At 44.3% G+C, this 24,603-nt stretch overlaps 1 protein-coding gene across 1 annotated transcript in view; it reads right to left on the bottom strand.

Moving 5' to 3' along the window:
• Window positions 1–292: 292 nt before the first annotated feature.
• Window positions 293–24,603, bottom strand: part of LOC125624109 (potassium voltage-gated channel subfamily KQT member 1) — a 765,256-nt gene continuing 740,945 nt past the window's right edge. The window contains exon 17 of the mRNA XM_048824460.2: window positions 293–1,632. Coding sequence (XP_048680417.2) covers window positions 1,477–1,632 — 156 coding nt within the window. The 3' untranslated portion in view covers window positions 293–1,476. The remainder of the gene's footprint in view (window positions 1,633–24,603) is intronic.

The following is a 24,603-nucleotide window of genomic DNA, read 5'->3' as shown; positions in this document are numbered from 1 at the left end:
CTGAGCCCGTCAGGCCAGCTGATACTCACTACTACATACTGGGAAGCCCCTGGCCCTCTGGATGCTCTTACGGTCACAGCCAGGATTAGAGCTCAGGAGTTCCTAGCTCCTACTACTATGCATAGTCCGGTAGGCCATCCTACCCCTCACTGCAAGCTGTTACAGGGTTCAAAGACCTCGGTTTGATTTTAGTTTCTTCTGAATTAGGTTGACTGTACTTACCATGAAACATCAAGGCAAATATAAAAAAGGCCTGAGTAAATAGCAATATACCTTTTTATTTACGGTTATTATTTACATATTCAGCAATATTATTGCTTGGCTGATGTGCAAGAGAAGATACATTTTCTTACACAGGTAATTGTATGCATCATTAGCATTTCACAGAAACAATACTTCAGCCAGCATATGTACTCAATTTACAATCAAATTACATGAAAACACAGCATTTTTATATACAGCACTTTATTTAGATAAAGACTAGCTTTCATCTACAGTGTGTGTGCATTTGTTTTTTCAAAACATTGTCATTCAACATCACTCCGGCAGCACTGCGGCTGTACAGGGTTAGTTCAGTCATTCAAACTGGGCTTTGCATGTTTTTACGCATCTCGTTATTATACCAGTTTCATTTATTAAAAATAAGGCAACTGGAGTCAATAATCCTCACTGACTGAAAGTAAAACAGTGAGAACATTCTGGATAACAGTCATCAGTGCAGCTGATAGCTATTAAAATGTTCTTGTGCTGTTACCCAAAGCAGATTTTATCTCTCATTTCTGTCTGTTCCAACGTGCATCTCGTCACATTGGCAAACGCTTTGCTTTAATTAGCTGAGGTCTTGCTTCAGTCTTTTGCATGTCAACCAGCCTCTGTACACTTTCATATTTTTAATCAGTAGCCTGTTGTCTTTACTTTGTCATTCAAACTAGCAGATAAATCTGCCCCTTTCATGATCTTCGCTGCTTGGTTGAAGTCTTTACTTCAAAACATGCTGTTTAATTTTCCTGTTCACTGATTTCCATTTGTTTCCTGTTCAAATGCTGGCCCCCTCCCCTGCTCGAGCATGCTGCATGCATTAAGCTAGTGCGAACAGAAGAGTGAGTGCCAAAAAGGCAATCCTCTTTCGTTTCACCTACGAATGAGAGTTGTCCTACCCTGTTATGGGATTCTCACTTTAACAATGTGCTCTGTGTGTGTGTATATAAGGGTACAGTCCGCCTAAATACTACACCAGACTATCAGCATCCCACAAGCTGACATGGATTCTCCCATAATTGCTAAGATATTGGGCGCAAAAGTTTGTGGGTTTGTACACATCGGGGTGTGATGAGCTTTTTTGCTTTTTTTAATTTAACAGACTGCCGCAGAATATTTAACTTCAGCCAATGACGAATGCAGAAGTTCCAGACATCAATAATAAAAGTAACCATACTTGAAAGAAGGAGAAGGTGACCGGGTGGTATCCTGCCGCTTTTACATTTTCCGGTTCATAGGAGGGGAATCCAAGGATGACCGAAAACGTCTACCAGTTGGGGTGGCTGGGGTTGATGTCTGCGCTTGTGGCTGAGTGCCAAATTGAGTTTGGAGACTGCTCAGGATGTCATCAAGCTTTTGGTCCATCTGCGTGACCTGTTAGGAAATCACAAAGTGGATGGTCTATCAGATGGTCACACACCCTCTGCCTGTTCACTCTTGTGCTTACCTACACATATTTTAAAAGAGAATGGCAGTTCTGCTGCAAAGGGGCAGCCTGATAATATTGGAAATAGAAATATTTTGTACAGGACTGGCATCTTCACAAACCCATGTAAACCAAATACAAAAACAAGAGGCTTCTACAACTCCCCAAACCACTGTGTTGTGCACAGTTCTGTGCTTAGGCTAATGTGAAGATCAAACCGTATGCTATAATAAAGTCACTGGCAAAGCCACCGAAATAGCAGATTAGTGGTCCTAGAAAGCAAGCCCAGCAAAGGCTAGCTGAGTCATCCCCTCTGACCCTCTGCATTTTGCAGGGATGATCACTACAGCATTCCCAGAAGTGTCTTATCTAACCTATCTTAGATCATCTGTAGTGAGGGTGCCTCCTTTAAAGATCTGCTTTGATAATGTATTGCACTGCTCAAATTATCTTAATTCCTCCCTCTTCCCCCAAGTCTATTTTACACTTCTGCCTTCCTCAGATTTAGGCCATTACTCCATATTTTACTATCTTGGGACACGGAATGATCCCCTTCCTGCACTTATGATAGACAACTCTGTGATATGTATTATGGAGATTTAGCTAGTATGATGTGCATTTATGTACATCATTCGAAGGTTGGCCTATAAAGAATATCGGAGCTCTAGTTTGCTGGTAAATTATGGATCTATGGTATAAAGACTAACTTTCTATTAGAAGCTTGATTTTGATTGCTCCTTTCACTTCATTAAATCACTGGCTTTCCAGCTGAAATTTCTCATGCTTGTTCTCTAGACAGAGAAGAACTTTTTACGTTTTTTGTTGACGGCTGGGTTCTATCCAACAAGATGCCTTGGAGATGCAAGTTTGAAAAACAAGAGGGTTATTTTGCTTTTGGAAGTCTTCTCATGTGTATGAAATGTCATTTCAAACATGATTTGGGCCAAGATTTTCAAAAATGAGTCGTGGTTTTGGGTGCCCAACTGAAGGCTCCTTGAAGGAGCCTGGTTTTCAGAGGGTGGACGCGCACTCTCTGAAAATCAGGCCCCTTCAAGGTGTGTCAAGCTGGACACTAAAGAAAACGGAGGCACCCCAAAATCACTAATCATGTTGAAAAATCTTGGCTTCGGCCCAGAAACCCCACATAGGCATTATTCAGTTGATGCTGAGGGATTGAGCCACACTACAAAATGTTGCCACCTTCAGCATCTTGTGAGCTAATCATGATTAAACCTGCAGGATTCCATCACGATTATCTGACACTATGCTGAACATGAATTGTTCTGGGCTCCTGTGACTGCAAAGTCCTGGTCGGTATCATGTCAGCTGCCTCTATTGTTCACAACAGGGCTCCAATGCAGTACAGCTTTGTAGTGCAGGCAAGCCCAAGGAGAACTAGTATTTTAAGGAATGTTGGATGGTTCATTTTGGAGTTATCTGATATGAAACTCTGAACCTTGGATTTAAACTTGGAGAGTGGTCAGTTTGGATGAGCTATTGCCAGCAGGAGAGTGAGTTTGTGTGTGTGTGTGTGTTCCTGGGAAAAAAAAGGGGTGAGAAAGCCTGGATTTGTGCTGGACATGGCCCACCTTGATTACCATGCACATTGTAGGGAGAGTGGTCACTTTGGATGAGGTATTACCAGCAGGAGAGTGAGTTTGTGTGTGTATGGGGGTGGGGGGGTGAGAAAACCTGAATTTGTGCTGGAAATGGCCCACCTTGATTATCATGCACATTGTAGGGAGAGTGGTCACTTTGGATGAGCTATTGCCAGCAGGATAGTGAGTTTGTGTGTGTGTTTTTTGGAGGGGGGATGAGGGGGTGAGAGAACCTGGATTTGTGCAGGAAATGGCCCAACTTGATTATCATGCACATTGTGTAGAGAGTTGTCACTTTGGATGGGCTATTACCAGCAGGAGAGTGAATTTGTGTGTGGGGGGGTGGAGGGTGAGAAAACCTGGATTTGTGCTGGAAATGGCCCAACTTGATGATCACTTTAGATAAGCTATTACCAGCAGGACAGTGGGGTGGGAGGAGGTATTGTTTCATATTCTCTGTGTGTATATAAAGTCTTCTGCAGTTTCCACAGTATGCATCCGATGAAGTGAGCTGTAGCTCACGAAAGCTCATGCTCAAATAAATTGGTTAGTCTCTAAGGTGCCACAAGTACTCCTTTTCTTTTTGCGAATACAGACTAACACGGCTGTTACTCTGAAATCTGAACCTTTGAAAACTCTGATCCGTCCCCACTGGGTCTAATGATGGTTGAACCTTTAAAGTGATACTGGATCTAAACAAATCTTTCATTTAAAGAGATATATCTAGCTTTTTTTGTTTTTTTAAAAAGGATAGCTTAGCAAATTTATAATAGCTGCCAAAATTGAACGTCTATCAGGTTGAGAGTTCTTTAAAAAACAACAGCAGCACATTATTCACTCTCCTACCCCCACTCGCTCTCATTATACTCACCCACTGGCCACAAGAATTGTCTATGTAAGTTACATCACCATGGCTGCCAATATCTTTACATATAGACAACCTGCCACTTGGCGGGAAAGGCAGTGGTGGAGATCTGCCCCTCCCAACAGAGAGACAGACACACATACAGTCTCCCCGCTGAAATGCCTGCCCTTTAATTCAGTGATTCTCTCAACAGTGCAACCAGGAGAAACTGGCCATGCTCCTGCCAGTCCCTAAGCACTGGTGCTTCCTGTCCAACCATGGGGGAGATAGAATGGGACTGAACCTCTCTTTTAGCACAGAATCTGCACTCCTTCCTTCACTATGCTAAATCCCTGGAGGGGCAATTAGGTAGGAGCAGAATTTCATTTCCATACATCTCCCTGCCTGAAGGCATGAACAGGGTGGTATCTCCCACTAGAACAGCATCATTTCTACCACAGTAGAGGTCAAAAGGGGAAAAACAAAAATCACAAGGCTCCAGGACAATTTGCTATTAATTTATTTCCTGTATATGTTACAGAAACAGCACTGTCCACCTCTACCATTCCACTGCTACCCAGAAAAACCTTATTACTTAATCAACACTCTGTATACCAACTAGGGACCCACTGTATCTGAGATCTCCATTCCTACACACATCCCTAAATGGATCTGAAGGCGACACCCTTCAGAAACAGGTCTGCTGTGCGCCTGTATCCCAGCCACTCTGCATAAATTGACGAGTGAAGTAAGAGTACCATCATTAGCAAAAGACACTGAGGCATATGGGTGGAATGCATTTCCTCTTCTTGTGTAATCAAATGTTACAAAAGCTTCTAAAATTACTGTAATACTTATAATAGACCCATCTCCCCATAAAGTGGCTTGGACTGAGGGTTGAAGGTCAGAGTTAAGGTGATTGCAGAACCTTAACTCCACATGGCTTAGCTTTCAAACTTTTATTTTTCAGCAACTATTATGTTCTAGTAATGCTAGCTTAAAATAACTGATTTACAACCTTATTGAAATTAACGCCAACAGTTGCCATAGACCATTTATATCTGGCTATATAGCATTGTCACAACAACCAGGGACACGGGTATGGCATGAACCTTTTGCTTTGGGTTCTAAACTGCTAAAGACAGTCTGGGGTTGGAACGGGTTTGAGTGGAGGTGAGTTTTCAGAGACTCATGTTTCAGTGGTTAGAGGGTTTCAACGCCATGCTAATGATCTTAGAGGTTACTCAGGGACATAACCCTTACCCCTGAGTCTGTTATGAAAAAAAAAGCGGGGGGAGGGGTGGTATTTGGTGGTAGTGTCTCTAGTTTTTATTAAAATCTCTAAAACAAAATCCACCCAATTCCCTTGTGGTTGGCTGACAGGCCTTTACTGGAAGCCAATAAAACCTTGATTCCATCTTTTCTCAGATCTTTCTCTGAAAGTTATAGAATACTATGAATACAATGGGGAAGATCTCCCCCCCTGTCTGAGCACCACTTGGGGCAGGAAGGGGAGTGGGATGTCACATTGCTTGTTACAGCTCCCTGATTCTCTGGGCCAGCCTGTGCTGGTCCTGGCCAAAGGTGAGTGAGAGCAGCCTCAGAGTTGCTCTAACTTATACTAGCAGCATGTGGGCCTTAAAGGACCAAACAGTAACTGAAGATGGTTATAAGGGAGTTCCATCCACCTCCTGGTCCAACATGCCCCCTATATCATCTGCGGTACTCTGACCATTTACTTGTCTTATAACTCAGAAATCAGCCTGAAAGGGGTTAATGCTGTTACAGCAGCTCTCTCTCGAATTTAGTCAATGGTAGAAACAGACCTGTTCTCATTTCTTAACCCTTTGGAGCAATACATCAATGAAATGACATGGGGGTGAATTTAGTCCAAGCTGTCTGACGCGCTGAACATTTCTTATGGTTGGAGTAAGAGAATCCTGCCTTTCCTCTCTTCTGTACCCTCTTTTTTCTCCTCTTCTTTCTGGCCTTCTGCACTCCCATCTTCATCATAGCTGTTTACCGAGTGGTGGGACTGTGGGTCAGAGGTGAGCGGATGACAGGGTCTGAAAATTGAGTCAAGTCACTTATTGAACAGCTCATTGTTGAGCTATTATGATGTCACAGTGGTGGGCATGTATGGATACATCTACATTGTAGCTGGGGGATGAAAATAGCAGTGTGTGTAGACGTACCAGCATTAGCTATACTCTGGCTTGCTCCTAAAAATAGAAGAGAGGATGGTGTGGGCTTCACGCATCTCAAACTGGGGGCCGTGACTCCTCAGGGGGTCACAAAGTTATTACATGGGGGTTGTGAGCTGTTAGCCTCCACCCCCCAAACCCCGCTTTGCCTCCAGTATTTATAATGGTGTTAAATATAAAAAAATGTGTTCTTAATTTATAAGGGGGCCAGACTCAGAGGCTTGCTGTGTGAAAGAGGTCACCAATACAAAAGTCTGAGAACCACTGGCCTACACGAAACTATAAACCACAACCCCAGCTGGAGTGTAGATGTACCCCGTGTGTGTAGAGTGTTGCATACACAGACAGAGAAAAACATATGGAGACAGAAAATCGGCATGTTCTGTTAAGCATGTATTCGGCTGGAAATCTGGAAAACACTCGAGCTGTAAGGGTTAAGCAGCCTGGAATTAATTTAGAAACCACAGCCTTGATTTTCTTGCTCCCCAGTTCTTGAAAAGCCTGTTTGGCTGACGCCAGTCGTGACTCAACAGAATCTTTCTTAAGCAGAAATAATGTATAGAGCAGAAATTAAACCAGAGTTACTACACACGAAGAAGATGGGGGTATAAGAGCTTTAAGCAGGAAAATACGACCAGATGGATAAAAGACATTTTAAGGACTTCTGTAGTGAGATTTTGTCAATTTTGCTCTAAAGTATATGCTTGGATCTTAAATCTATTATGCCAACATGTTTTATAATCATTCAAAAATACCGTGCTTCTCAATGTACCACTTCAGTGAAAGCTTGTAACTGATAATAGTTTTGTTACAGGATTTATGTATTTTCTCCAGTAGGAAGAAGCACCAAAGTTTTCGTTTAAAAAGAAAAAAAAATCCACCACATAAAAAGAATTGCATGGCACTTTACCAACAGAGATAATATTTTGCATTTCCATAGTGTCTTCTATACAAGGGCCTGAAAAAGCTTCCCAGTCATTAATAAACTGAGCCTCACAACATTCCTGTGCATGTTAGATACACACTGTACTTTAATGCCCATTTTACAGATGAGGAACTCAGGCACAGAGAGATTAAGTGACTTGGCCAAACTCAGAGAGGAAATCTGTGGCAGAACTCTCCTGATTCTCAATCCTGTGCTTTAAGCACAAGTCCTCCAGTCCCCTGCTTTATGGCCCCAGTTCAGCTACATACATAAGCATGTACCAGCTAAGCATGGGCATAATCCCACTGAAGTCAATGGAACCACTCATTTAAAGAAAGATGCATGCTTCAATACTTTGCTGGATTGGGGCTAAGAAACTTTTTAAAATTGATACAAAATGTTAGGCTAGCCAACCTCGTTTAATAGATGCAAAATGAGATGTTTGGCAACTCAGGGCCTGTCTGAGGTATGTGGCGTTACTCTCAGGAGTCAAGGCTGCCACATGAGTAAAACTTTCAGAATCAGGCATAATGTAGCTAACCCTGCTAAATCTCCTAACAACTGCCACTTTCCCTCAGCCTAGCTGCAAACAGGACAAGTTGTCAGTTTGGAATAACATATCCAGGCAAATGCAAGGGCAAAGGGTTAAATTTGGAACACATTTCTCAGCTGAGTAAAGTGAGAAGCCAGCAGGCCTAACCACAGAATTTTCAGAGACGTGATATGCTCCTCGTAGGCTCCTTGGAGACAGGTGAGTTTGGCAGCTGTCCACTGGCAAATGGCAACAAAACTTCTGCTCCTCCACATTACAAAAGAGCTCCAGAGACAATCTACAAACTTTAATGCTTTAAAATACCCTCAACTACCCTTTAGAAAGGAGACTGGAAATGCAGTTTGAAAGATGAAGTTGCTATTGGGGCTTTAGGGTGAGTTGTTGAGATTTATATTTGTGTTAGCATTCCTTCTGAGAAGGAACTATGATTCTATAATGGCATGTGGTAGAGTTAAAAAAAAAGTCTTGAAACCAGCTCCAATGAGTCATAGCAGGGAGCAAAGGGGAATCGGGTCATGTTAGCCACTGGGCCTCAGCAAGTCAGAGTTCTTAACCTTGAACACAGTGTTTGCATTCTATATCTGATTGTTTGTCATCTGCGGTTGCTTATAAGTCCGCCTTTGTGAAAACCAGTGCCTTTGGCCCCTTTTTAAATACTTCATTTTAGCCCAGTGAGTTCACTCTGATTATCTGTAAAGGATTTCTGCAGTGTGAAAATGGGGACCCTACGAATGACAGCAATGTGGAAGACTGAATTGTGCTGTCAAATTTACCACAGGCTGGATAGATTCCTAATCATTATGAGCAAGCTTAATTTTTTCTCCGTCGGTCTGCCTCTCCTCACATACACACAAAAAGCAAACTAGACAATAAACAAAAGAGGGAAAAAGTGAATTGAAGTAGCCACATAATCTTCAGAAAGTTCACTCAATTTAAAACAAAAATGTTCCCCTTCATGGGTGTGTCTGTCTTTTAAATATTATTTCTGGAGGCTTGGAAGGCAGAAATCAAATATGTGAACAACTCACTGACTTGCACTGCTTCCAGATGAGGAGTATAAGGGGAAGATATGCTGCTGGAACACTAAATTGTGAACCCACAAACATGCTTATGTTCTGCTAAGTGGATGTTGGCCTGTATTACATTTTTTAAAAAAAGTTTTCACCTTCTGAAAGTTCCTTTTTCCTTGGGCAGATAGCAATCCAGACTTCCACAATCCCAGCGAAGCTGATCAAAATAGCTGAGCTGAAAAGCAGAGTCTTTATGAAAATATCCAGAATGTTAGTGCTATAGTGCAGAACACAACACTGGTATGGGGGATAGAAGACAGGCTTTTTAAAAGACCTTATTCCAAAACTTCACAATGTGCTTGGTTTACTGCTTAGCCGGATTCTCTTTGATCTCCTGTTTGCCTAATAATTAGAAATGGGCAAACTAGTAGTTGCATCAATGGATTTGATCACTCTAACCCTGTTTTCTTTGCTTGTGAATTACCAGGCTCATTTTTACCTATTTATTTGCTATCAGTAGAAGACTTTATGCAAACATCTGTCAGTTTAGTGGTGCTGCTGAAACTCTTCATTTTAACTGTGGCCTTGTCTACACTGGCAAGTTTCTGAGCAGTAAAGCAGCTTTCTGCGCTGTAACTCCCATACACACACACACACGCACGCACGCACTCCCGTACAAACTGCACACACTGCCAAGCCACTTCCTGCACAGAAACCGTGCGGTTGCAGCGCTGTAAAAAACCCACCCCGACGAGAGGCGTAGAGCTTTCTGCGCCAGGGGTACAGCACTGCGGAGCCAGTGTAGACACCGTGGCTGATTACAGCGCTGTGATTGGCCTCCGGGAGGTGTCCCACAATGCCTGGTCTCGCCTCTCTAGTCGTCAGTTTGAACTCTACTGCCCTGCTGTCAGGTGACCAACCGTCAGCCCCACCCCGTACGTTCCTTGGGAATTTTGAAAGTCCCCTTCCTGTTTGCTCACTGATGCGTGCAGTGATCTCAGCACATCTCTCCAGGCGGCCATGCCTGCTCCACACACCAGCGATCCCCAGCTTGGAGCAATGCCGAGCTGCTGGACCTCATCAGCATTTGGGGAGAGGAGGCTGTCCAGTCCCAGCTGCGCTCCAGCCATAGGAATCATGATACCTACGGACAGATTTCACAATGCATGACAGAAAGGGGCCATGACCAGGACACACTGCAGTGCAGGGTCAAAGTGAAGGAGCTGCAGAACACCTACCACAAGGCACGGGAGGCAAACCACCGCTCCGGTGCTGTCGGTTCTACAAAGAGCGGGACATGATACTCGGCAGAGACCCCACCTCCAGGGCGAAGGCCACTGTGGATACTTCGTTGGCTCGCGTGCCAGTCGAGAGTGGACCGAGCCAGGAGGAGGAAATCTTGGAGAAGGATGTGGAGGGGGAGGGGGACCCAGAGGCAGAGGGCGACTCGGAGGTCAGAGATGCATGCAGCCAGGAGCTCTTTTCTACCCTGGAGGAGGCTAGCCAGTCACAGTGGTCAGAGCTTGGTGAAGCGCAAACAGGAGAGGAGGCCCCTGATAAGTGTCTTTGATTTTGGGAATCACTGAAGCTAGTTGTTGGTGGCAGGAGGGTTGCAGAAAGCAGGCTTGTGTCTGTAGGATGTGTGTACCCCCACATGCTAGTCTGAGTAGCAGAACCAGGTGTTCACTGACTCCCTCACTTCACGGGAATCTGCCTCAGAGATCTCCAGGAAACTCTCATGGAGATACTGGGCAATCCACTGCCGCAGGTTCTTTGGAAGAGTTGTTGTGTTTCATGCCCCATTTAGGGTAACTTTCCCATGCCACTGTGCTGTCACTGGTGGTGGGGACAACTGCTGCACACGGGTGAGCTGCATAAGGGCCAGGGCAGAAGCCACAGTCTTGGAGAAGACCCTCCCTTGATTCCCTGCTCATCCTCAGCAGCAAAATATCTTCCATAATGAACACAGCCTGTGGAAAACATGGGGACAGTAATGATTATAAGCCCCTGCCCCCACAGTGCTGGCTCTCCCCAAGAGTCACATGCCAAGTGTACAGTAGGGTACACTGATTTCCCCTGCCCCTGGAGATACTCACCCTTTTGGGGGTCTTGTGGCTCATGTATGCCTGCCTAGGGTCGGGCAGTTAGTGACAGGTATGTGAATAGTGGCTGTGTTTTAAATCACTGAATCAGTGGTCTGTGTGTTGCAAACAATACTGCTTCTGTAAAATGTCGCATTTTGGCTTCACAGATATGACCTTGGGAGCTCAGCCTCCCTCTTTATTATCGCCGGCTGAACGGCTGTGCAGAATTAGAAAGTGGCCACAGAAAACTAAGGAGGACTTTCTGCGTGATGTTATGATGCACTCTACCACCGAGAAACAGGAATTGAAGGAGTGGCAGGACAGAGAGAAGAGGGACCGAAAGGAGAAGGCGGCACACCAGAACGAAGCCACAGGGTGGCTCTTAAACATTATGAAGTGCCAAGCAGACATGCTCCAGGTAACCGAGCAGTTCTGTGCCCTCCCTCCCCTGCAGCTGCTGTCACAAAACTCTTTCCCATGAGCCCCCCAGACACCGCCAACACACTCTTATCAACCTCCTGGGTCCAGTCTGTACCCGCAACATTCCACTCCTGCCCTGTCACAGTCCAGCCCTGCAGACTCCCAGTACCCACTGCACTCAACACCCATCCCTCTGCAGTTTAGCTCTGCTGAAGAACAGTACCCGCTGCACTGTACTCCAAAGGACAAGGTTACATATGATACCTGGACATACACAAACCTTTAACCCTCCCAGGACCCCACCTCCTCCTGGGACCCGACCTTCCCCCATCCCCCACAGTGCTGATGTGTTTTTTTGTTTGTCTCTCTCCTCCGGTTGTTGTTTTTTAATAAAAGAATTGTTTTGGTTTGAAAGCAATCTTTATTCCATTAACTGAAAGCAAACAGAGCCCTGTTAAGCAACAGGCAATTTTCTTAAACCTTCACAGTGCATCGTCTGCACCAATCACAATCACCTCCTAGCATTACAAGCACTACACTCCTGAGCATAGCAACAAATATTAGTGGCTTTCAGCTTCAAATTGCTGCCTCAAGGCATCCCTGATCCTTATGGCCCCGTGCTGGGCCCCTCTAATAGTCCTGGTCTCTGGCTGTTCAAATTCAGCGTCCAGGCGCTGAGCCTCTGTGGTCCAGCCCTGAGTGAAGCTTTCACCCTTCCCTTCACAAATATTATGGAGTGTACAGCACGCGGCTATAAGCATAAGAATATTGTCATCGGCCAGGTCCAGCCTCCCATTTAGGCAGCGCCAGTGGGCCTTTAAACGGCCAAAAACACACTCAACAGCCATTCTGCACTTGCTCAGCTTGTTGTTGAACCACTCCTTGCTGCTGTCAAGGTGCCCCGTGTATGGCTTCATAAACCATGGAATTAAGGGTTAGGCGGGGTCTCCCAGGATTACAGTGGGCATTTTGACTTCCCCTATGGTGATCTTCTGGTTCAGGAAGAAAGTCCCTGCTTGCAGCTTCTTGAACAGGCCAATGTTCTGAAAGATGTGTGTGTCATGCACCTTTCCGGACCAGCCTGTGTTAATGTCCATGAAACACCCACAGTGATCAACAAGCGCCTGGAGAACCATAGAAAAATACCCCTTCCAATTAAGGTACTCGGTGGCTATGTGGTCTGGTGCCAGAATTAGAATATAAGTGCCATCTATCACCCCTCTGCAGTTAGGGAAGCCCATTTGTGCAAAGCCATCCACAATGTCACGCATGTTGCCCAGAGTCACGGTCTTTTGGAGCAGGATGCGATTAATGGCCCTGCACACTTCCATCAACACGACTCCAGTGGTTGATTTTCCCACTCTGAACTGGTTAGCGACCGATCGGTAGCAGTCTGGAGTAGCCAGCTTCCACAGTGCAATCACCATGCGCTTCTCCAGTGACAGGGCAGCTCTCATCCACATGTCCTTGCGCCGCAGGGCTAGGGCGAGCTCATCACACAGTCCCATGAATGTGGCTTTTCTCATCCGAAAGTTCTGCAGCCACTGCTCCTCATCCCAGACGTGCATCATGATGTGATCCCACCACCCAGTGCTTGTTTCCCAAACCCAAAAGCAGCGTTCCACTGTGGTCAGCACCTCAGTGAATGCCACAAGCAATCTCGTGTCGTAGCTACTACGCGTGGTGAGATCAATGTCACACTCCTCTTGCTTTGTAGTTAAAGGAATAACTCCACTGCCTCTCATGACGTGTTAGTGAGAGCGAGCGGCATACTGGTCAACAGTGCGGGATCCATTCCTGAAGACCAAAGTGGCAGAGTGCGCAGTACACAAACCATTGAAAGATGCTGCCAAACGTGGACGAAAGCACAGGGTTTGCTGGGATGAGAAGCAATGCATCACGGGGCATTGGGACAGGACCCAGGATGCCCCTTGACCCCCTCTGTCTTCCCACAACTCTTAGCAGCAGAAGGGGAAGAGGTGCTCTGTGGGATAGCTGCCCAGAGTCCACCGCTCTGAACACCACTGCAAGTGCCGCAAGTGTGAACATGCTATTGCGCAGGCAGCTGACTGTGTGACCACATGACAGCGGTTTCCCTTCAGTGCTGTCTGGATAGCAATGTAACTTCCGGCAATGTAACTCTGCCAGTGTAGACTTACCCTGTGTCTCAGTAGTCACCACTCATTATTTGTGGAAGATGACTGGTCACCTAAGGCCTTTTCTATATGGGAAAATTTGTATCTATTTTAACTAAATTAGTTAATTAACTAAACTAATTTAGTTCGGTTGGTGAAACTCCCTTGTACGGACACTTGATTTAACTCAAGACAATTCTTTAATGATTTAGTTCAGGGGCGGCCAACCTGTGGCTCCGGATCCACATGCGGCTCTTCAGAAGTTAATATGCGGCTCCTTCTATAGGCATCAACTCCGGGGCTGGAGCTACAGGCGCCAACTTTCCAATGTGCCGGGGGGAGGGCTCACTGCTCAACCCCTGGCTCTGCCACAGGCCCTGCCCCCTCTCCACCCCTTCTCATCCGCTCCCCTGAGCCTGCCATGCCCTCACTCCTCCCCCCACTCCCCCAGAGCCTCCTGCATGCCACAAAACAGCTGATCGGGAGGTGCGGAGAGGGAGAGGGAAGGCGCTGATCGGCAGGCCTGCCGGTGGGTGGGAGGCGCTGGGAGCAGGGGGGAGCTGATGGGGGGGCTGCTGATGTATTACTGTGGCTCTTTGGCAATGTACATTGGTAAATTCTGGCTCCTTGTCAGACTCAGGTTGGCCACCCCTGATTTAGTTGAACTGGTACAATTTTCTGAAGTAGACAAGCTCTAAGTCACATGGTACTGTTTCTTGTGTTAAACAGTTCAGTGGTTTGATAAGGTACAGCAAAGCCTATATTTAGATTTATGGGCTCTTCTACGCCTACAACTACATCCGATTATTCAAACACAATTTTGCCTATTGGATAGTTTGAAACCTTGTTAATTTTTTAAGAGTTAAAAAAATGGTGTGCTCGTAGTGCTGCCCAAAGATTGACAGCTCGGAAGACTAAAGTCCTTTATCCATAAAATGGATTGAGTGCAGGCAACCTCCCTGCAACTTTCCTCTCCTTACCTATCCAATTAGTCTCAACCATGAACTAGAAGACCCACCCCTGGGATGAAATATTATGGCCCATTTAAATCTTGTACTTTTTGCTTAAAATGTCAACAGGTGTGAATTATGGTGAGCGCTTTTATTATATTGATACCCGTCTACTAGCAACTGGATCACCACTTAAGAGAGGCCACCAGCGGCTTATTTTTCTAGGACCTGGTCCTGCAGGGTGCTGAGCACCCTGGGTCCAAACCAGTCAAGCAGGCGCTAGCTCAAAGCAGATGAATAGTTGCGCTGACTTCAAGTTACGCATATGATTAAATGTTTTGCTGGACTGGGATCAGGATACTAAGAACCTGGAAGGATTGTACTTTCAGAAGAAGCTTTCTCTGTTTCCTAAAATATACATACCATACACGCACACACTTTTATTTATATACACCACTATTTTATATTCCAATTTAGTGGTTGAATCTCTTATATGCTCTTTTACATTCCTGGCATTGTAGTTGGAATCAAGCCTGATGTCCTTCATGATATGGGTTTGGTGGTATTACTGGTAGATAAATGGCTGCTTCTGTTTTAATACAACATAGTTTTACAAAAGCTAGATCATGCCAGACTAATGTGATCTTTCTTTGAGAAGATAAGCAATTTTTTAATAGCTGAAATGGAGAAGATGGGGATTAATATGAGAACTGAAAGGTGGATAAGGAGCTGGTTAAAGGGGAGACTGCAATGGGTCATACTGAAAGGTGAATTGACAGGCTGGAGGGAGGCTACTAGTGGAGTTCCTCGGGGACTGGTCTTGGGACCAATCTAATTTAACATTTTCATTCATAACCTTGGCACAAAAAGTGGGAGTGTGGGAGGTATTGCCAATATGGAGGAGGACCTCCATACGTACATATATACAATATCATAGAGAAGATCCGGAGGACCTTGAAAACTGGAGTAACAGAAATGGGATGAAACTGAATAGTGCAAAGTCATGCACTGAGGGACTAACAACAAGAATTTTCACTATAAGCTGTGGGCTTTTCAGTTGAAAGCGGCAGAGGAGAAGAAAGTCCTGAGTGTATTGGTTGCCACAAGATGACTACAAGCTGCCAAGGTGTTGCGGCCATGAAAAAAACTAACACAATCCTAGGATGCATCAGGTAGGTATTTCCAGTCGAGAGAAGGAAGTGTAATTGCCATCATACAAGGCATTGGTGAGACCTCATTTGTAATAATGTGTGCAGTTCTGGTCTCCTATGTTTAAGAAAGATGAATTCAAACTGGAACAGAGAAGGGCTACTAGGATGCTCAGAGGAATGGAGAACCAGCCTTACAAGAGAACACTCAAGGAGTTTGGCTTGTTTAATGTAACCAAACGAAGGCTGAGGGGAGATATGATTGGTCTCTATAAATAAATCACAGGGACAAACACCAGGGAGGAAGAGGAGTTATTTAAGTTGAGTGCGAATGCTGGCACAAGAACAAATGGATATAACTATCCATTACCAAGATTAGGCTTGAAATCAAATGAAGGTTTCTACTCATCAGAGAAGTGAAGTTCTGGAACAGCCTTCCAAGGGGAGCAGTGAGGGCAAAAAACCTGACATGTTTTAAGATTGAGCTTAATAAATTTATGCAGACGATGGTATGATGAGATCACTTACAATGGCATATAGCCCATCTGTGATTGCTAATAGCAAGTATCTCCAACTTTCCCTCTCCTGGTATTGACACCTCCTCATCAATTATTGGGAGTGGACTACATCCACCCTGATTGAATTGGCCCTGTCAACACTGGTTCTCCACTTGTAAGGTAACTCCTTTCTCTTCATGTGTCAGTATAATAATGCCTACATCTGTAATTTTCACTCAGTGCAGCTGAAGAAGTGGGGTATTTTACCCATGAAAGCTTATGCCCAAATAAATCTGTTAGTCTTTAAGGTGCCACCAGACTCCTCATTGTTTTTATTATAGAGAGTTCTTTCTCAGGTGTCTGGCTGCTGGTAGTGTAGAGTCCATCTGATCGCCATATTTGGGGTCAGGAAGGAATTTTGCCCCAGGTCAGAATGGCAGAGACCCTCGGGTTTTTCACCTTCCCCAGCAGCATGGGGTTTGGGTCACTTGAGTAAATAGTGGGTTCCCTGTAAATCATGAGTTGAGGACTTCAGTAATTCAGCCACAAGTTATGGGTCTGTTACAGGAGTGGGTGGGTCAGGTTCTGTGGCCTGTGATGTGCAAGAGGTCAGACTAGATGATCACAATGGTCCCTTCTGGCCTATAGTCTATGAGTCTAAAAATACTTTGTTTAACTTGATCCCATTATCAGGAGGTTTTTGCAAATATGGACTGACTTAGAATTTGAGACTTAATCACTGCGCACCACAGACACCAGCTTCCTCCTTTCCCTGGGGGTGCTCAACCCCTGCTCTGTCCCAGGTCCCGCCCCCACTCCATCCCTTCCGCCAAGGCCCCACCCATGCCCCGCCTCTTCCTGCCCAGTTCCTCCCCCTCCCCCCAGTGCCTCCTGCATGCCACAGAACTGCTGACTGTGGTGGGTGGGAGGCGCTGGGAGGGAAGGGAAGGTGTTGATCGGTGAGGCTGCTGGCGGGTGGGAGGCATTGGGGGAGGGGGAGGAGCTGGCTGCTAGTGGGTGCTAAGCACCCACTAATTTTTTTCTGTGGGTGCACCCACAAAGTCAGCACCTATGATACTCATCCCTTGCAGAAGATGAGGCTGCCAGATTGGGTAATTGAGGTGTCTAGCGAAACACCCATATTAATGCCACCTTCATAGAGATTTCACTGTGTGAATATTTTGACAGATCTGCAAAACAGGGAACTACAACTCCCATCAGCCCCCTGTGCATCCCCTTCCTCCTGGGACTACATTTCTGTGATGCTCTGTACCTCGGGGGAACACCCAACCCCCCCATGTTAATCTTTATAAAATGACTGTATGGTATCCAATGTAAAGTTTGTCATGTTGGGTGTCTTCAGAAAGCTCATGATGCACTGAGCATGGTTGTTACAGTGATGTTATAGTAAGGTTATAGGTTATAATTTCATGTATATAGTTATGAGGCTGAAAATGTATCCTCATGGCTTAAAGTAAGCCCAGGCAAAACCTCTCCAAGAACAGAGAGGCAGTTCACACCTTGTCAGGGCATGTATGGGACAAACTCAGCCCAGCCTCAGAGGAACAAAGGACGCTGGCCTAGGCAGCAACAAAAGAATCTGTTGGACTTTGAGTGAGTCACCCCCCTTCCTTTGGCCAGTTTGGGACTGGGATGAAGTAATGCTCACCTGACTCTGAAGTGGGGAGCAAAGCCAAGAGGAAAGAAAGGACATGATAAAAGGGAGAGACATTTGCCATCCTCTCTCTCTTCCACCTACATCTACAGACACCACACCAAGTGACTGAAGCGCTAATCAAAAAAAAAAAAAAAAAAAAAAAAGCCTGTCTGAAGAGCAACCAGCCAGCCTGTGGTGAGAAGCATCTAAGTTTGTAAGGGCATTGCAAGTGTTAAAAACAGCTTAGAATGCATTTTGCTTTTATTTCATTTGACCAAATCTGATTTGTAGTGCTTTGACTTATAATCACTTAAAATCTATCTTTATAGTTAATAAATTTGTTTGTTTATTCTACCTGAAGCAGGGTGTTTGGTTTGAAGCGTGTCAGAGACTCCCCTTGGGATAACAAGCCTGGTACATATCAATTTCTTTGTTAAATTGATAAACTCATATAAGCTTGCAGCATCCAGGAGGCATAACTGGACACTGCAAGGCAGAGGTTCCTAGGGTTGTGTCTGGGGCTGGAGATATTGACTAGCGTCATTCGATTGCACATTTGGTTGGAGCAGCTTACTTGCCACAGGCTGTGCATAAACAGCCCAGGAGTGGGGGTTCTCACAGCAGAGCAGGGTAAGGCTGGCCCCCAGAGTCAAGGATTGGAGTGACCTAGCAGATCACCAGTCTGGATAACACCAGAGGGGAACGTCAGTTTCCCATCAGCCCACTCCCTATTGCACTTCCCCAGGCCATTTAAGAGGAAAGCTACTGACCGGAAAGTGGCAGGACTCCACTTTGGGGTGGAAGCCGCATGGCAGCAGGGAGCTGCAGAGAAGCCCCAGGACCTGTATGCCGAGTTGCATGTGGAACAGGTTGTGGGTGCCAGACATCATAGCTGGGAGCAGCAGTGGCTGGGCAGGGAACCAGGGCAATAGCAGCCCCAAAGACAGATGCTAACTGAACCTGGCTTGGAAATGCAAGGATGCTTATTAGCTTGAATAGAGACTGGACTGGAGAAGGCATAAGCCTGAAGAGCCCAGACTCTCGATTGGACTACTCCAGGGACCCAAACAGGAGCTGCTATTGCTCACTTTGAACTGTAACTGTTTCAGCCTCTGTACCTAGGGCTTTGCAACCTTTTCTTCTAGCCCTCGTAAAAACCTTCCCTTAGCCATGTGTCTGAGTGGTTATTGGGCTACAAGGCCTAGCTGCCAAAGCACCTACAGTACTGAGCTCTGAGAAATGGAACACCAGGCATGCTAATGGCACCCTAGATGTTTGGGGTACAGAGTAACTCCAATAATTACACAAATACACAGATAATCAGTTGCCAACTCTGCAAGCCATTAATATGCATCAGCACAATTCCTGATCCTACTCCCTTAAGACTGAAATATGGAGGATCAGTTCCCGTTCTCAGTGAAGACAATGGGAGTTTTATCACTGATTTCAATGATCAGGTTCTAAAAAAGGAAAAAAGAAAAACAGAGCTAATTTCAGTGAAATCTGTTTTTCTGAAAGATACTGTCCCCAGAAACATTAAAAATAAATATATAATCCATCTGAAAATCTTGTTTGACTTAGTCCCCCTACCTCTTACCAGATATCTCTTGTTTATTTTCATTTCATTAAACTTATCTATATAATTCCTCCATTTTCCAGTCCTCCCTTCCTTTATCCCAAACATACCCACCCATTCTTAGGTCAGGTGTTATGGCCTTTAGTGGCCTAGAATATATTAACCTTTATTTTAAGTATAGTTTCATTTGTTTTGGCTTCCAGCTCCCTTTCCTGTTTAAATGAAAACACAAATGTCTATTCCTCTGCAGTTTGTTCCTGGGGTGCTTCCTGTTGCTACTCTTTCAGTGAGCTCTATATTCTTAAATTTCCTACACCACAGTCATAACGGTTAACCGTCATGCTAAGAAGTCTGCTTGCAATTGCAGCTTCTGATGTGATATACTGTCCACACTTCATCACCGGGCTGCTCTCAAGACTCATAGCTGTCTGATTATTTCTAAGTTAGGCTTGGTCGACACACAGATTTTGTATCAGCACAACTATATTGGTTGAGGGTGGGATTTTTTTTTTAAACCAGAACAGTTCTAATGGGATGATCCCTAGTGTGGATTCTGTTGTACCGATGTAAAAGTGCCTTATACCAGTAGAACTTATTCCCCTTCCAGTATGGGAACAGCTATATTGGCACCTTTCTAACTGCGTCCACACTAGGGGGGTTGTGCAGCTTTAACCATACTGGAAAAATTTAAAGTGACACAACTTTTTGTGTGTAAACAAGGTATTATAGAGGGTTGAAATTGCTTTTTTTCCCCACCCCTCCCCCACAACAGGTACGTCGGCAATTGTTTAACAATTTCTCTACTGATGGAAATATGGGTTGGGTTTTTTTGCTATAAGGTTTTTCATTCTTTTCCCTCTCAGGTCCTGCTCAGATTCTCCTTGTAATCTTGCCATCCGTATTTGCGACATCACAATGTAACCACACCCTGCATGATGCACGTCCATTTCTTAGCCAGTCACACGGTTGTGGCTACAAGTTCTGCTGCAAAACCAGGGTGAAAAAAATCAAAGCTGGCCCAGACTAAAGGGCACATATGCAGTTTTTATGAGTCACACCTTTATTTCACAACATACGCTTCATTATAAGATGCCAATTTTTTTTCAGCCCCAAACAACATTAGACAGCGAGATGCAGTGGAAAAAATACTAAGTACTTTTAACTGTGCCAAGGAAGAACTGACTAAGGAGGTTAGACAGACTCTCCAGTTAGCTGGATGTGATGGTCTTGTTATTTGTTCGCAGCACAATCCTCGGTGTAAGTAGCATGGTATCACACCCTCCATTATCTAAATTTTTTTGCTTTTACTTCCTCATCTTAAAGCTGTGTTAAATCTCTACTACCATAAAATATATCTATCCACTTATTGGTCTGGCTAGATATTTCTAGTGGCTGTGAGAATAATGTTATTTATGGCACACTCAGTGCTTTCATTAATTTTGCATAGCGCTTATGTACCGTGGAAAAAAATGCCTTACAAACATGACAAGTGGACAGATAGGCAGCACCTATTGGTCCACTCATGCTGATCAATGCAAGCTCTGTGGTAAATAATTCGTTCATTATCCACGATCTTATTGCCAGCAAGTTGCTTGACCTGTCCTACAGGACTGGCACGGTAGGACTGGGGTTAGCTCAGCTCATCCCTGCAGGATACTCAGTTTGCTACAGATCTTGCATCAGGGAGGATAATTCTAGAGGGGGAGAAACCACTCTATATCCTTCTCAACTCAAATGCAGCAAAAGCTCACCCAGCGTTAAGTTGTTTCACCAGAGACAGTCAAATGGAGTCCAGTGATAAGACTAACTTGCCCATCCAAGTAAACAATAAACCTCTAGGCACCAAAGGTTTCCAAGAGCAGTTGTTAGGTGGTGTGTCTAATAGGGCAATGACATTTTCAGGACTCATTATTATTATTGCAACTCATATCTAACAATAAGCTCTACCATTCCTTCACACACAGACAGAAACAGAAAAAAACCCACTGCAAATAATCAGTCTGTTTTTCCTATAGGGATAGCGGGAGAGTCTGTTATTTATAACACCACTAGGGCAATGCTTAGACATTCTAGTTGTGGGCGGGGCTAGATAAACAGAGCTGTAAGTGCTACAGAGGAAAGATGGTCCAGTGATGGGGGCTAAGTTTGGACTCTGTAAACCCAGGTTCTATTTACGACTGTGGTATAAACTTTCCCTCTAACATTCTGCAAGCCACTTAGGCTCAGATCCACACAGGTATTTAGGCTTGCAAGTTCCACTGATCTGGGAATCTGGGCCTTAGTCTCTCTGTACTTCAGTTCTTCATCTGGAAAATGGGAATAACAGTATTTCCCTACTTCGCAGGGCAGTTGCTAGGATAAATACATTAAAGAATGCAAGGTGCTCAGATACTCTGGTAATGGGGGAGCCATAGAAATTCCTAAGATAGTCCAATGAATTTCAGTTGACTGCTAATAAATCAATTTTAATAGCTAATTATGAATTATTATTTTTATGAGGAAAACTATGGAGAGGAGTGCTATCATTCCCCTCTTTCCACTTGTATCAATTTTTGTCTTGCTTTCCTTTAGTTCCGCAGCTACTTTTCACCCAAACACTGATTGTACTCATGCTCAGGGATGCTGGAACAATGTGTATAGTGGGGGTGCTGAGAGCCATTGGACAAAACTGTAATCCCTGTATATAATGGAAACCACTTCAAGCCAGGGGGTGCAGCAGCACCCCCGCACCCATAGTTCCAGCACCTATGCTTATGCTCTGGGACAGCTGGGAAGACAAGCCTCGAGTCTCCCAGTTCACCCATTTGCCAAATGGATATAACAACACTTATGCTAGCCTCAAAAGAGTATTACGAGGCTTAATTAAAAATTGCAAGGCAATTTGAGATCCCTGGATAACAGAAGTGCAATACGTTGTTCTTATTAATAAAAATATTTTTCTTTTTTTCCCCCAACACTCAGGTATTTTAATTGCTTGGATTACAAAACATCATTGTTTGCTTATTAAAACAGAAGTAAAATATTATCAGTTACACCACCCTAGGGTAGGGCTGCCTTGAATCATTATTTAGAGAGTCAGACTTACCTTGCTGCACCTGTTTGTTTTGCCAAAGCCTCACTTATCATGAAAATGACATTTTTCTATTCCAGCAGAAGGCTCATTTATACCAGGCCTGCAGCCAACATATTTTAAAGCAAGTTTGGAAAGAGCCAAAAGGTACTGGGTGGGATTCCAGTCTGTATGATTTTATTTTGTAAACACCATATCCTCAGCCATTACATAAGATTAAATATGTCCATATATCAATGCAAAGTAAGGGCTTGATCCTACAAGGCCCTATGCCTTCCAGGTCCAATCCAGCAAAACATTTAAGGCCATGCTTAATATTAAGCATCTCCGGAGTCCCACTGACATCAAGTACATTGCTGGATTGGGGCCAAAGGGCTCAGCACCTTGCAGCAGTGAGCCCTGAACGGGCTGTTATGCTCAAACAGCTGCTTGGTAAATGTTTGAAAAAGGCATGAGAGATACTTCCGCCAAAGACTTGATCATTCATTGTGTGGAGGTTAAGAATACATTAAAATGTAGAAATTTGGGGTTTAATACATCTGGGGATCAGCAGGGAGAGGACTGGACATGTATTTTCCCCCACCAAGCTGAAAAATTGCATGTATAGCATATTATATATTTTTATGCGTGTGTGCGCGCATAGCTATATTACACACACACACTCTCTCTCTCTCTCTCTCTTAAAGTACCTTATGCAAAATGCAAGTTCAAAGTAGGAGATACCAGTAGGGTAGATTTTTCCAAATCCAGAATCTAAATTGTGGACAGTTTACTTTCTGTTCTGGCTTGGAAATAGATGAGAATTTCCAAAATCAGCATGGCTAGAACCCCAGGGGAGAGGCTAATAAAGCATCAATTTAAGTACAGAAAGGGAGGAGTCCTGTTTGAACTCTGCTGAGCCAGATGGATTACCTGCAAAAGCTGGCATTGATAGGGTGGCACTATGAAGATGTGTGTTGCAGAGGCACTGCCCTGTACCTGTCTAACAATGGGAAACAGGGTGGAGGATGCAGGGCTGTAATTGCCAGATAGCTTTCCTTCTGGTGAGACGCTTGTCAAGCCAACAAAAGCCTGGCTGAGCTTTTTGTTGCATACCATTGCACTGTTAAATAAAAAAGTTTGCTATAGTTACTATCCTTCTTGCAGTTCTTTAGAATTACATATCCTGGTGCTTGTGAGGGAGTAAGTCTGGGGTGCAGTATAATACAGATCTTGCTTTGAGAATAGGTAATATTTTGTGTCACTTTCTTTTTTGTTCTTCCATATTATTTTATTGCAGAGAAAACGTACAGCAATAAGAAAAAAGTGCAAGTACTAACATGAACGTCAAGGTGCAAAGCTATGGGAATGACCTGCTGAGAGTTCACAGTGCTATCCTTTGGGGAGCTGCTGCAAGTTCCATTAAAGCCTTGGTTTATCAGCCTTTCTGAGGTTCTGAGGCAGAGCTCAGGTCCACAGAGGTCTTCCCTCGATGTTTCTGCAGTAAGGGGAAAATACTGTAGTTCAGGCCCAGGTGTTTCCCCAATTGAAAATTCATTAATAAAATAACGTGATTCTCTAAGCTTTTTCATGTAGAATCCCTCAGATTTAACTGCTTACTTAGCCTCCCTCCCATGACCTTTGAACCGGGATGCTATCTTAAAGTAATCTAGAACACACAATGTATGTTCAAAGATGTATTCACAAAAAGTAACATTTGGGCTATTTGTTGTAAAAGAAAATGTCTACCTGTTTACGGTAGGAATCATCTATTATATTAAGCTTTGCATATGGGTGTTTATCAGAATGAAAAAAAATGTATCTTTTATCTAAGAAATACATTTTACAAAAATGATGGGCAACATTTGTAATGTTCTGTATTTCAAATCCCAGAAGCATCTCATAGGCTTGTGTGTCTGCACCAAGTATTAAATGCATAATGAAAATATTACAAAAATAACAATGCCTATGAATTCATGTCCTGGAAGTTATGACCTATAGTTTAGCTTTACTCAACATTGTGCTCACTTCCTCCAGGCATTCAAACAAGGGATGTCACACAGCCTGATAATCTGTGTGAAAGAGTCCTCTGAGACATTTGCTCACAACAGCAACATTTCAGAAAGGAGGAAACCATTCCTGCTGAGAAGGCAGCTTGGGGTATTTCCATTTTCACGGAATCACACGCGTCGCGCTCATCAGCAAATAGGAATACTTCTCCTGTGTCGTCTAACTTCTGTACATGGAAGCAGGCTCAGGAGGTAGCTCA

The sequence above is a fragment of the Caretta caretta genome, chromosome 1 (genome assembly GCF_965140235.1).
Source record: "Caretta caretta isolate rCarCar2 chromosome 1, rCarCar1.hap1, whole genome shotgun sequence".
NCBI lineage: Eukaryota > Metazoa > Chordata > Testudines > Cheloniidae > Caretta > Caretta caretta.
This window is presented reverse-complemented; position numbering and strand designations above follow the sequence as displayed.